The sequence below is a fragment of the Corella eumyota genome, chromosome 6 (assembly GCF_963082875.1).
Source record: "Corella eumyota chromosome 6, kaCorEumy4.1, whole genome shotgun sequence".
Classification (NCBI taxonomy): Eukaryota; Metazoa; Chordata; class Ascidiacea; order Phlebobranchia; family Corellidae; genus Corella; species Corella eumyota.
The window spans coordinates 7,647,862-7,660,900 of NC_137495.1; the positions used below are offsets into that span (position 1 = coordinate 7,647,862).

The 13,039-nt window shown below is 33.3% G+C and overlaps 1 protein-coding gene and 1 pseudogene across 1 annotated transcript; both read left to right on the forward strand.

Annotated features, from left to right (window-relative positions):
- Nucleotides 1–3,422: 3,422 nt before the first annotated feature.
- LOC145755769 (equilibrative nucleobase transporter 1-like) lies at nucleotides 3,423–6,874 on the forward strand (annotated as a pseudogene).
- Nucleotides 6,875–7,221: 347 nt separating this feature from the next.
- Nucleotides 7,222–9,288, forward strand: LOC145755770 (equilibrative nucleobase transporter 1-like). Its single transcript, XM_082572016.1, has one exon. The coding sequence runs from the start codon at nucleotides 7,222–7,224 to the stop codon at nucleotides 8,623–8,625; it is 1,404 nt and encodes a 467-aa protein (XP_082428142.1). The 3' UTR covers nucleotides 8,626–9,288.
- The last annotated feature ends 3,751 nt before the right edge of the window (nucleotides 9,289–13,039 follow it).

Here is a 13,039-nt window from a genome sequence, read left to right on the forward strand (position 1 = left end):
TGGCATCAGTGGAGGAAGTTAAGAAAGATGTGGTTGTGGCATCAGTGGAGGAAGCTAAGAAAGATGTAGTTGTGGCATCAGTGGAGAAAGTTAAGAAAGATGTAGTTGTGGCATCAGTGGAAGAAGCTAAGACAGATGTAGTTGTGGCATCAGTGGAGGAAGCTAAAAAAAATGTAGTTGTAGCATCATTAGAGGAAGTTAAGAAAGATGTAGTTGTAGCATCATTGGAGGAAGCTAAGAAAGATGTAGTTGTAGCATCATTGGAGGAAGCTAAGAAAGAAGTAGTTGTAGCATTAGTGGAAGAAGCTAAGAAAGATGTAGTTGTTGCATCAGTGGAGGAAGCTAAGAAAGATGTAGTTGTAGCATTGGTGGAAGAAGCTAAGAAAAATGTAGTTGTTGCATCAGTGGAGGAAGCTAAGAAAGATGTAGTTGTGGCATCAGTGGAGGAAGCTAAGAAAGATGAAGTTGTGGCATCAGTGGAAGAAGCTAAGAAAGATATAGTTGTTGCATCAGTGGAGGAAGCTAAGAAAGATGTAGTTGTGGCATCAGTGGAGGAAGCTAAGAAAGATGAAGTTGTGGCATCAGTGGAGAAAGTTAAGAAAGATGTAGTTGTGGCATCAGTGGAGAAAGTTAAGAAAGATGTAGTTGTGGCATCATTAGAGGAAGCTAAGAAAGATGTAGTTGTGGGATCGGTGAAGGAAGCTAAGAAAAATGTAGTTGTGTCATCAGTGGAGGAAGCTAAGAAAGATGTAGTTGTAGCATCATTAGAGGAAGTTAAGAAAGATGTAGTTGTAGCATCATTGGAGGAAGCTAAGAAAGATGTAGTTGTAGCATCATTGGAGGAAGTTAAGAAAGATGTAGTTGTAGCATCATTAGAGGAAGCTAAGAAAGATGTAGTTTTGGCATCAGTGGAAGAAGCTAAGAAAGATGTAGTTGTGGCATTACTGGAGAAAGCTAAGAAAGATGTAGTTGTAGCATCAGTGAAGAAAGTTAAGAAAGATGTAGTTGTGGGATCGGTGAAGGAAGCTAAGAAAGATGTAGTTGTAGCATCAGTGGAGAAAGTTAAGAAAGATGTAGTTGTGGCATCAGTGGAGGAAGCTAAGAAAGATGTAGTTGTGGCATCAGTGGAAGAAGCTAAGAAATATGTAGTTGTGGCATCAGTGGAGGAAGCTAAGAAAGATGTAGTTGTGGGATCGGTGGAGGAAGCAAGAAAAGATGTAGTTGTGGCATCTGTGGAAGAAGCTAAGAAAGATGTAGTGCTAAGAGTAGCGATCAAAGAAGACAATATAGTGCAAGGAGAGAACGTCTTAGAAGAAGATATTTTGCAAAATATACTTCGAGGAAATGACGTAGTTGATATTAATAAAGACACAATAAAAGTAAAGAAAGATAAACCTGTAAATACTGAAAAGATGGTACATCTGCAAGCAGAAGTAGACCAAAAAGAAATAAATGAAAAAGAAAGTGAATCTGTTGAAATAGTAACGGTAAAAGAGGAAGAAGTTATGGTAAAAGATAATAAAAAAGTTCAAAATCTTGAAGTGGAGTTATGCTCCCAAAAAATAAAACACTTAGAGGCTATTCAGCAAAGAGTTAGAAATAGACTATTTTCAGGCCTTCACGAGGACATGAGTCCCTATACAATATACTATTACGATTACGTCGTTTATGAACTAAAGTACAAGTTCCAACAGTAACATTATATACACATCGCATTTTGCAACTTTACTTTTTTTTCACAAGTTGAAAAAACATAACTGGTGATAAAGATGTAGTATTACATTTAAAATTCTATTTTACGTTTGCATGTCGTATTTTTTATCGCATAATATATTATTAAAATTTGTAAATAAATTTACAATACAAAACTTGGTGTGTTAAAACTTTTGAAGTTTTTGATAATAATGTGTGGCTAACAATATAGCATTTAAGGAATAGCCCACCTTAAGAGAGCAATAAAACAATAAAAAAACTAGATTTATTTGATAAATAAAATATGGTTCGAAATTATTTGATTATGTTTAGCATAAATTTTTATAAATAAAAAAATATGCTTACACCTTAACTAAGAATATTACATATCTTTGATTTTTAATAAACAAACAAGCATTTATATATATTATACAAATAAAATTAATTTTTTAACACAGTTCTATGTTGTTAATATCAAGATATACATTTTACTAAATTTTAAATTCCCAAAATTGATTTTTGATTTTTAATACATAAACAAGCATTTAAATAAAATAAACAAACAAAAATAATTTTTTAAACATGTATTTTAATTACTAATATCATACAATACATTATATTAAATTTTAAATGCTTCATATCAAACTTTTTTTGAAAACTTAATAACGATCTTTAAATTTTAATAAATAAACACCTATTAATTACTGATTAATAATATTTAAATTATCAAAATATGAAGATTGAAACACAATATGATAATAAACAACATACTAAAATTTTAAAAATTAATATACACAAAATCAAAAGTTATTCGATTTCAAAATTCGGATTAGTAAGAATAAAAATAAAAATAATAATAAATATACGGACAATAACAATATGTTTCGAAATCTAAGATTTCGAACCATAATTAAATAAATAGGACTAGATAAATTTATTAATAAGATAAATTTAAGGTAGCTAATAAAAACAACAATGCTACCGTTAATTACATACCTGTCCGAACCTTTGTAATACATACTTAAACTAGCAGACATGCCATACAAACGTGCATTTGAAACGGGTGGAAAGTTTAGTAATAAATGTTAACTGTTTAAATTGCGCATATTTTAATGCCTTGTTTTAATATAAAACCCGTCGTTAAAATGTTTAGCGATTACCGTGATAGTTTCTACGTTTACGAAGTCAATAAAAAGGTATTTGGTGATAACGTTTTTTTTCTGTTGATACTTGCATAGCTAATATTTGCTTAAATTTTAAAAGTATTTAAAAAAGGCTTTGTCAGTACCAAACAAAAGCTGTGTCCGGTAAGTTTTGAAAGTATTTAATAAAGGCTTTGTCAGTACCAAGCAAAAGCTTGTGTTAATGATCAACAGAAAGTAAGTCTATCAATTCATTATTAGTGGGCCCATACAAAGATTCTATCCAAGGATTTTTAATATTCAGTAACTAATAACAGCCTTAGAAATTGCTAAAGTTTGTGTACAGTATGCATTAACTGAAAAACATAATTTTTTTTCGTGTTTTCTGGTCATGTGAAAATGTTGTTACGTCATATCGCCTGATAAAATAAAACGTATTTGGAATATTTGATTTCTATTTATAGGAATTCGTGTGGACGATCTCCGGTCTTGTACGTAACATATAACTGTTTGTTTCAACAAAATGTCAATCTTAATGTTTGGTTGTAATTTCAAGACGATTATTTATTTAATCAAATGTTTTATTTAGTTTATTTAGGCATAATAGGGTAAATATTAGCTTGCAACTATAAAACATGAAGTCGCATATTTTGTACAGTGTTTTGGCTTTAGTTCTTTTTGCTGTGTCCGGTAAGTTATTGTAAAAATAGGTATAATGCACAGTTAAAAGCAGCAGAAATAACAAACCAAATATTAAATGTGTTTTTTATTAAGTTGGTTATATTACAAGCGCAGTGTTCTAGCCAGAACACCTGGCTTCACTATACATGAGGTCCTTGTTTTGAATTCTACTGCTTTCATGCTGTAGGGCTTTTAAATAAGACACTATAAACAGTATGAACACTTGCTGAGCCAATACTTCGACAGCAGTTTATAATTATTAAGCAATTATTATCCATAATATCCAAAACTGTCTAAGGCAACTTAAAACTGGGTCGGGGTATCTAATGTTACTCTATGTTTGGGTCGTAAAGTCAACTTACCTACATCAAGGATAAATAAATGTAAAAAGTTTATTAACAATTGTATTACAGGTGATGCCCGCAAGTGTTATGTTTGTACTGTGGATAGTCCAGCAACGTGTAATGGTACGCTAGAGCACTGCCCTTCTGGTGCAAATTACTGTGTATATGGGACTGTATCTTATACTACTGCAGCTAGTATGTACCAAACGCATAATTTTAGTTGATTGTACAACATGTAAAATATCAACCATACAATTTAAAACTGTTTTTAATTTTGACTACAGGCATTCCAGTTGGCATATACAACCGCGCTTGTACGACATCTAGCGACCCAAGTGACTACTGCGATCAACTTATACCGGATGACGTAACTGGCGGATATTCATGCGTTTTTTCCACTTGTTCCAGCGGTAAAATATTAAATTTTTTTAATTGCCGTTTAGTTGAACTAATCACAAATAAAACTAATATAAAGTGTTTTTTATTTAGGCTAAAATAAACTTTAAGTCTGACAGCGTGGTGCAGTAGTTAGAACACTTTGCTCCATTACATAAAGTCTTGGGTTCAATACCCACTGCTATCATGCTGTAGCGCCCCTGAGTATGGCGCTTTAAGCTGTACAAACTCCTGCTGGGCCAACACTTAATCAGCAGCCTCATTATCGGGCAAATATCCCTAACTGGCAAAGACAACTCAAGACTGGGTCGAGGTAACTGATGTTACTATACGTTTAGGTCGTAAAGTCGACCTTACCATCACTAAGAATAAAAAAAATGATAAGGTAACTGTATATTGAGAAATCGGCCCTAATGTAACAGTTTAATATTTAGATGGTTGCAACTCTGCCGGTATCGTCAAGTACAGCCTCTCATTTATTTTACTTCTGTCCTTATTCTCACTTGTGTTCAGTCGTGTGTGAATCGATGTGAACTTACAAACGCAAAAAAAATTAAATTAACGCGATAAGATATTGTATACCATTCTTATAATTTTAAGTGTGTGATATAATATATCAATTATGTTTAATGATTATATAAAAGCAAATTAATTCCATTTTTTTCATATTTAAATCATTATATAAATCTGAAATAGTTTAATTTCTATACTTCAGCAATTCTTTAATTTTAAAAGTGTAGCTTTAATGCAATATACCATATTGTCATCTACTTGAGCCTATTTGATTTAGAAATATATTTTAAATAACATTAATGTGTAAAAAATTGATATATTTATTATTTGAACCTAGGTAAAAATAAAATACATTCGTTAGTTCTAGTCTTGAAAATAATGCGAAACAGGTCAAGTGCTTTATAGAATAGTTACACAATTTCAAATATCTTTTTAGCATTTAAGCATGGCCATACATACTTTAAAATATGTTGCATTCTCTTACTGAGTATACAAAATATTGAAACAAAGCGAGAGAAAAAATCTTACTTAGTGCTCAGTGGTATATTAAGGTATTAGGTAAAACAATAAGTTCTCAGCAAAGGTGGGCACAGTTAACCGAGAAAGTAACTTCGTTAAGTGGTAATTCGTTACATAGTATATTAACTTCGTTAACGTTAATAAGTTAATTTAAACAAAATGTAACGGTAAAAAATCTTACTTAATGCTCAGTGGTATATTAAGGTATTAGGTAAAACAATAAGTTCTCAGTAGTGTTTTAAATAGATATTCAGCAAGGCAATTCAAAATAAAACGCCAATATATACTTACTATAACCGCGGCACTTTTGGAATGTTTTCTATACGGTGGAATTGTATTTGGTTGGCCTTCACTGCAATACGTTCTACTAAAAACGGGCTACTTTTCACAGCTGTGCGAGAACACAACCAGTAATCAAACTTTAGACGGACTGGAATCATGCGATAGTAGAGACGCCATGTTCAATTTGATCTTCGCAATCAAAACCGCATAGGCGTTCTTAGCTGCTACACAAATGGATTTTTGTGTATTACGTTTAGTAGTAGCAAAAATGCTTGGCTGAGATTCCCTGGGATGATTTTGACCGGGATAGGCGGCATAAGTATAATGATTGGCAATTTTCAAGTGGGGAATTTAGTCGGCAAGGCAAAGGCGATTGTTGTAACTGCCCAGCCAGGAGTATTCGATTCGTCCACTATTGTCTTTTTAATAGTCAAACTGTTGAACGACAACGGACTGAATTATAGAATCTTCTTTTACGTGATGGCGGCTGGTATTTTATTTCTGTAGATAAATACGTTTTTCTTGCTGCCTCGTCGCTCCATTCCATTTCCCCTGCCCTCAAGATTTGTATACGGATTTTACGAATTACTTAAAAACGGTAAAGAAAGCAGTAACGACAATACAAAAGAAAAACCAAATGGTAGGTCCGCAAAAAAAGATTCAACCACTGACATGCCTCAACTTAGTTTTGTGGATTGTTTAAAGAACGTTTGTCTCTGGACACACGTGGGTTTTTCCTACGTGCTACACTTACGAATTCTATTTTTCTTTGGAAGCTTTGTCAACAGGCTTTTGATAAAAGTCGATTCAGATCAGGTGGGTTCCTATTTAAACGTGTTTAACGTTATCTTGCTATTCGGTGCCTTTGTATCGCCACTAAACGGCGCTTTGATTCAAGCCGTTACCACATTTGCGAGCAGAAGTCTACCCTGCGCTGTAGCGACTTCACGCGGCTTGTTTTCGTCAGCTTTATTCTGTAATCTTTTCTTAGTCGGTTTGTCAATTGCTGTTTTGATACCTGGAGCTGAATATTTCTTATTTGTGTTTTTGTTTCTCTTAAGGGCATTCCTCTATAGCTACCTTAGTGCGTATATTGCTTTAACTTTTCCCAGCATCCATTTTGGCAAGCTGAACGGGATTGTATTTTCGATTGCTGGGGCCTTCAGCTTGTTGCAATATGCCTTGTTTCGCATTGCTGCAGTTTATGATATAGATTATCGCATAACAAATTACTGTTTACTTGCTGCATGTTGCCTTGCCTTCATAAACCCCTTAGTTCTATGGATAAAAACATGCAGAAAATAAAAAGCGTGTACAGCTATTAGCTTATTAAGGCACAGGTCGAATGCACAATTAAATAATTATAGAGTGACTTGATTGTAAAATATGCTAGTATTTTGGTTAATGAATTTATTTACATTTTTGTAAGTTCTAATTTTCAAATTGTAAATGCCTTTCTTTTTTCTGTAACTTCATTGAATAGAATACTTGCAATGCGCGTAATTTTTTTTCTGAGAAATTTGCAAGCCTAGTCTATTATATAAGTTTAGATGCATAAGAGCCAACCAATCTACCTGCATTTAAACTTATCGCTTGATAAATAAGCGTTTGGATAGTTGGCAATAGATTAGGGTTAGCCAACAAATAAGAAAATGAAATGTCAACATATTCTAACTACAACGGTGACACTACTCGAATGCCTAATATATGCTGGACTGCTTATGGGCTGGCCTTCACTTCAGTACATTTTTCTCAAGACTGGCTACTTTTCGGAATTATGTAAAAACAATGTCAGTAGCAACCGAACTTTTAACGAAATGGAGTCGTGTGAAAGTAGAGATTCAATGTTTAATTTAGTGTTTACTGTAGCGATCGTCATTTTCGGCCTGGTGCCCTTTCCGCTTGGATTTTTGCTGGACTATTTTGGCACTTGGGCGTTCCGAACCTTCATGTCGTTCTGCTATACAATCGGTTTGTTGTGTCTTACTTTTAGCAGCACTGAAAACGCCTGGCTGTTATTTCCCGGGATGAGCTTACTAGGAATAGGCATCACGTGTATTTTTTTTGCTGGTCTTCAAGTCGGAAATTTAGCCGGCAAAGCAAAGCCAATTTATATAGCTGTGTTGAACGGGGTGTTCGATTCGTCCGCGTCGTTTCCTTTGCTTTTCCAGGCTCTGTACGACAACGGTTTAAACCATATGGCCTACTTGCAGATTATGACAGGAGGGACTGTTTTTCTGTGGGTCAACACGTTTATTCTACTGCCAAGACGACATTTTCCCTTTCCTTTGCCTGCTAACTATAGATACGGAATAAACGAGTTGTTAAAGAAGAAAAACACGCGTCCAATGCAAAATACTTCAGGTAATTTTTCAACGCCAAACGTAAAACCTGAAACTGAAGAGTCAGTGCCGACGTTTTTAGATTGCTTAAAAGATGTCTGTTATTGGACTCACGTGCTCAACATAACAATTTTGCATTTTCGAGTTATTTTTATGTACGGCAGTATGGTAAATTGGCTGTCAATTAAAGTCGGAACGGAAAACGTCGGCTCTCATTTAAACGTGTTTAACATTCTTATGATGTTTGGATTATTTGTATCTCCCCTAAATGGTTTTTGGATACAAGGATTTACGGCCCTTGCCAGAAAAACGCAGACCGAATCCGTAGCGACATCTCGCGGCTTGTTCGCTTCGGCCCTGCTAGTTAATATCCAATCACTTTGGCTTTCGATTACAGTTCTAATACCTGGGGCTGAGATTTTGACGTTTGTGCTGCTCTTCATAGTAAAGGGCTTTTTCTACAGCTATTCAACCGCTTATATTTCTATGGCATTTCCTAATTTGTACTTGGGAAAATTATGTGGGATACAATTTACAATGTGCGGGTTACTTGTTCTATTGCAATATCCTCTGTTTCGAATTACCGCTTTGTACGACCAGGATTACCAGATAACAAATTACTGCCTTCTTGCCGCAAGTTGCATTGCGTTTATCAACCCAGTAGTCCTATGGAAGAAAACGTGTAAAACCTCAATGCCGGCAAAGAACCTGTAGGAATTTAACTGGCAGTGGTAAGAACACTTGCTACACCACACATGAGGTCGTGGGCTCAATCCCCACTGCTCACATGCCGTAGCACCCTTGACTAAGACGCTATAAACGGTATGAACTCTTGCTAAGCCAGCACTTAATCAGTAGCAGAATTATCAGGCAATTATAATCTATATAATATCCCAAAATGCTAAAGGCAACTTGAGACTGGGTCGGAGTAAAACTGATGTTGCTCTATGTTTAGGTCGCGCATTCGACCTTTTCACATCGAGAATAAAGATATATACAAAAAAACATATAAAAACCATATTATTTAAGATAATGTTAAGCTATTTTAATGTTAAATTATTTGAATTTAATATTGTAAGCTTTAAGATATATAGTTGTCAAGTATGTCACTGTCTTTGCAGTTTTTCGATAACCGAGTAATTGTTGTTTAAGCACTAATGAGACTCGCATATTAATTATTAATTCTGTGTAAATGCTTCTGCAATTAACTTTACACAATATAATAATTACAATTATCTATTGCAACACGCTCACAATTTTTCGTACAACTATAGTTTTCACTTTTATTTTATATAGCAATTTTCACTTTAAAATTAAAAGCTTAAAACAGATTAAAGCCAAATTAAAGAAGGTACTTTTTACTAGTTATATAGTCATTCCCGCATATTTCACAAGATCATTTATTTATGTATGTGAGTACTGTTTGTGTTAAGATACGTCTTTATTACTGCTCGTTAAGTATTTATGAAGAAAATACAATTATCTCCCTAATTAGCTACAACTGGATTATGACACAAATAGTATAAGCATTCAGTTACTTTTAAGGTATTGTCGAAGAAATAGGCTACAGTCTATATATAGAATATAGTATTTAACATTAAAAGCTAGGCTATGGATTTTAAATGCGCGCTAGACCTTTCAACAAAATCAAAAAATTCGACCAAAAACATTGAGATTGCAAAAACTCAAAACCAAGATTTGAATTTAAACAAAAACAATGAAAATACCTTGAATTTGGAAAGCGACGACCTGCTTCCACGAAGACAGAGAACAGCATTTTCTCAAGACCAGGTCAAAGTCTTGGAAAAGGAGTTTTTAAGAGACAACTATTTATCAAGGTCAAGGAGAATCGACTTGTCCTTGATTTTGCAGCTTCATGAATCGACAATTAAAGTAAGTTTAATTATTTAATAACAATACATTGATATATTGAAAGTCATGCTTTTCATAGTAGGTTAACCATTTTCGCTTTGTGACTAAGGTACTTTTCAAATGGCAATGTTGCAAAGTTAATAACACTTCAATCACAAATTTTGCAATGTTGCCAAGATATAACATTCAAAACTAGCGAAAAAAAACTTATATTTAAGCAAAGGTAAGTGTTACCTTGCAGTTTTTAACGCCAAAATTTATGTGTAAAAATGCTGTTAAGCTACAACGAAATAATAACTTTTACATTGCAGGTTTGGTTTCAAAATCGTAGAATGAAAGAAAAAAGGCAACGCTTGTCAATGTTGTCATGGCAATATCCCTACCGCTATTTTAATACGATTTACAACCCAATGTCCTGCCAACCGCCGCCTTCAAATTATGTCGCAAATAATTCAAATATATTTACAAGTAAGTCAAATTTGACAAAAATACTCTGTCTAGGTGGGTGCACAAACTACACAATACTTAAAAAAAGTATTATTTTAGCCTAACTTAACAAAAGCAAATAGCTTGATGAACTTGTATTTTTAAACCTTTTAATATCATATTAAAATTTGTTTACAGGGTCAATTTCAAATCCGTTTATGAGCCAGCACCTTGCAAATGCTAACCAACTATTTACACCTTCGCAAACTATTCTACCGACTGTAGATAACACATTTATACCACCAACTTATAATAGAAAAACTGCCAGTATAGAAGAGAAATAGTGGCTATACAGTCTTTATTATTTTGCAAACATAATAATTGTTTTATTGTTATATTATAAGATATCCATTTAAAGCTTTATTCGTCAATGTTCATTGTTTATTTTAATAAAAATTATCACTCATTGAAAATAGCATTTTATAAAATATCATGATAATGCTATGAAGAAATATAGGCAATAAACTAAGTTGCTATTGCTGTTTAAACAAAAAAAGTAACTTGTCATTTTTTAAAAGTCATGTATTCAATTTTCGCAGAATGTAACAAAAATTTCGCAATTTAATTGCTTTTTTGTCTTTCCCATTAGATCATTAACTTATTATTCGATGATTAATAGCTTATACATGTCACAACAAATGCCTTAGTGTATTGTTAGACAACGCTGTCATAAGTTTTAGGGGCTGTTTCCAATAACAATATACCTTACTACAAATTTTATATAAATTTCTGAGTAAGGCTATTGTTAAGAATATAGGGCAACTAAATTAAGCATTTAATTGCCAGTCGCCCGTATATATTTAACCTAAAGCATAACAAGAACGTATATATAAAGTTTTATTATTATAATTAACGTTTAATGCACGTACATGCGAAAGGCTGTATGCAAAATAATAGGCCTGATTGGTTGCACAAATTAAGCACGGCTACTTATTAAATGACCTTATTTAAAAAAACGTTATACACGATTGCATGTCATATAATTATACAATGTGCATACCCTAAAAGCAAGCAGGGCACGTATTAGTTGTATGGCTGTAGTAACGCATGTGCTTATTCATAATTAAATGAGGACTTGGAATATATTTAATACAGCATATAGGCTATTAAGGCAACAATGGGTTTTATAGAAAGTTTAAGTTATTTAAAGTAGTTTGAAAAACCATAAAAAATGCCCTGCTTTTAATTTATTTAAATGATATGCAAAAACGCGTAAGTCAATTAATTTAAGATAATTTTAGAACTATTTAAAGGCGTTGTTTTTAATTTCAATATACAAATTATAGCTAAAGTGTGTAGGAGGCCGGGGAGTTTGAATTGCATAGCGGATTTCACTATTTTCTTTGACGTTTGCCCACCTTGTCTATTTATAGGCTAGTAACAACAGTAAGTCAAAAAAAAAACAAGTCTTGTTTAGCTAAACAATATAAGAATCTTCTGCATATAATAAATGCAAGTTTCCTTATTAAAAATTGAGCTAAATTACTAGAGATTAAGGTCTAAGCAGTATAGATGGGGTTTATGTTTACTATATCTCTAACAGTGAAGTTTTCCCACGGTGTGACGTAGAAATGCCCTAGTAATTTAAGTGTTGACAAGACTCGCTTTAGCCACTATCGAAAAAAAAACATGACGCATTTTATCGAGCCGCATGACGTCACGAAGTAGAACAGGTAAAACATTTCCTATTCATTGTGACGTCATAGTTAGAAGCGAGTCGTGTGAATTACCCATGTGTAAGCAATAATACCGGTATTAACTGATAAAAAAAATTGAAAATTTGTAAAAAAAAACATCGAAATTTTTAGCAATTTTTAAAGTTTTAGTTTAGGCTTTTATTTAGTATATTAACCATAGAAATTCAGTATTAATAGAGTCTCGTGCATGTTATAGTTTTGTACTTTTTGGCAAAACTGCTTAATCATATTAAAATCGTATGTGCCAGAAAAAATCTTTATTTTTAGGCTTTTACATAACTCCTCGCATTAAAAACATGACTCTAATCAGCTAGATAATTTGCTATAAAGCGCGTACAGTTTCCGGGCAAAAGGTTAGACTAAAATTTCCAATTAAAAATCGCAAATATTATTTTGAAACCAAAAAAATTAATTAAATGAGCTTGCCAATTTTGTGAATTCCCCACTAAAAACGCAGCCGAAATTTGGAGAATCGGGAAAAAGTTGTCTGACGTTGTTACTGGTTATTTATCTGTGATAGGCTGACATATTAGGCGCCGTTATATAAGTATGTATTCTTGGCAGATGGATAGAAATTTAAATATAAATTAGGGTGTTTAATGAAAAATTAGGAAATTTGCGTAATTATTAGATGCCCAGTCATTGCATCACGAGCCGTTTTAAAATTTAATTTAAAAATTTAGATTCGAGGGTATAACATTTCGTTAGAGTGAAACGATGGAGTATGTTTTTTGTTTTGAATATTTTTATTGGGGAAGGGTGTGCTGTTATGACGTGATTGAGCTATCCGTAAACGCCGGCCTCAAGGGCGAATAGTGTGACGTTGGTTCGGTTCGAACCCAAAACCTTTCGGCTCGTAGACCATATATAATTTTCGTATAATAAAATAGTGGACGATATATATAATATAGAGCTTTGTCCAATTTATAGTCCCGCGAAATAAAAAAAACTGCCATTTGTGGTGCGCAGGTAAATTATTGCGGGCAAATGTTAGATGGGAGTTGCGACCATATTACAACAATTAAAATCCGAACCTAAAGGCTGGGCTACCGACTAGTTTAATTAAAACATTT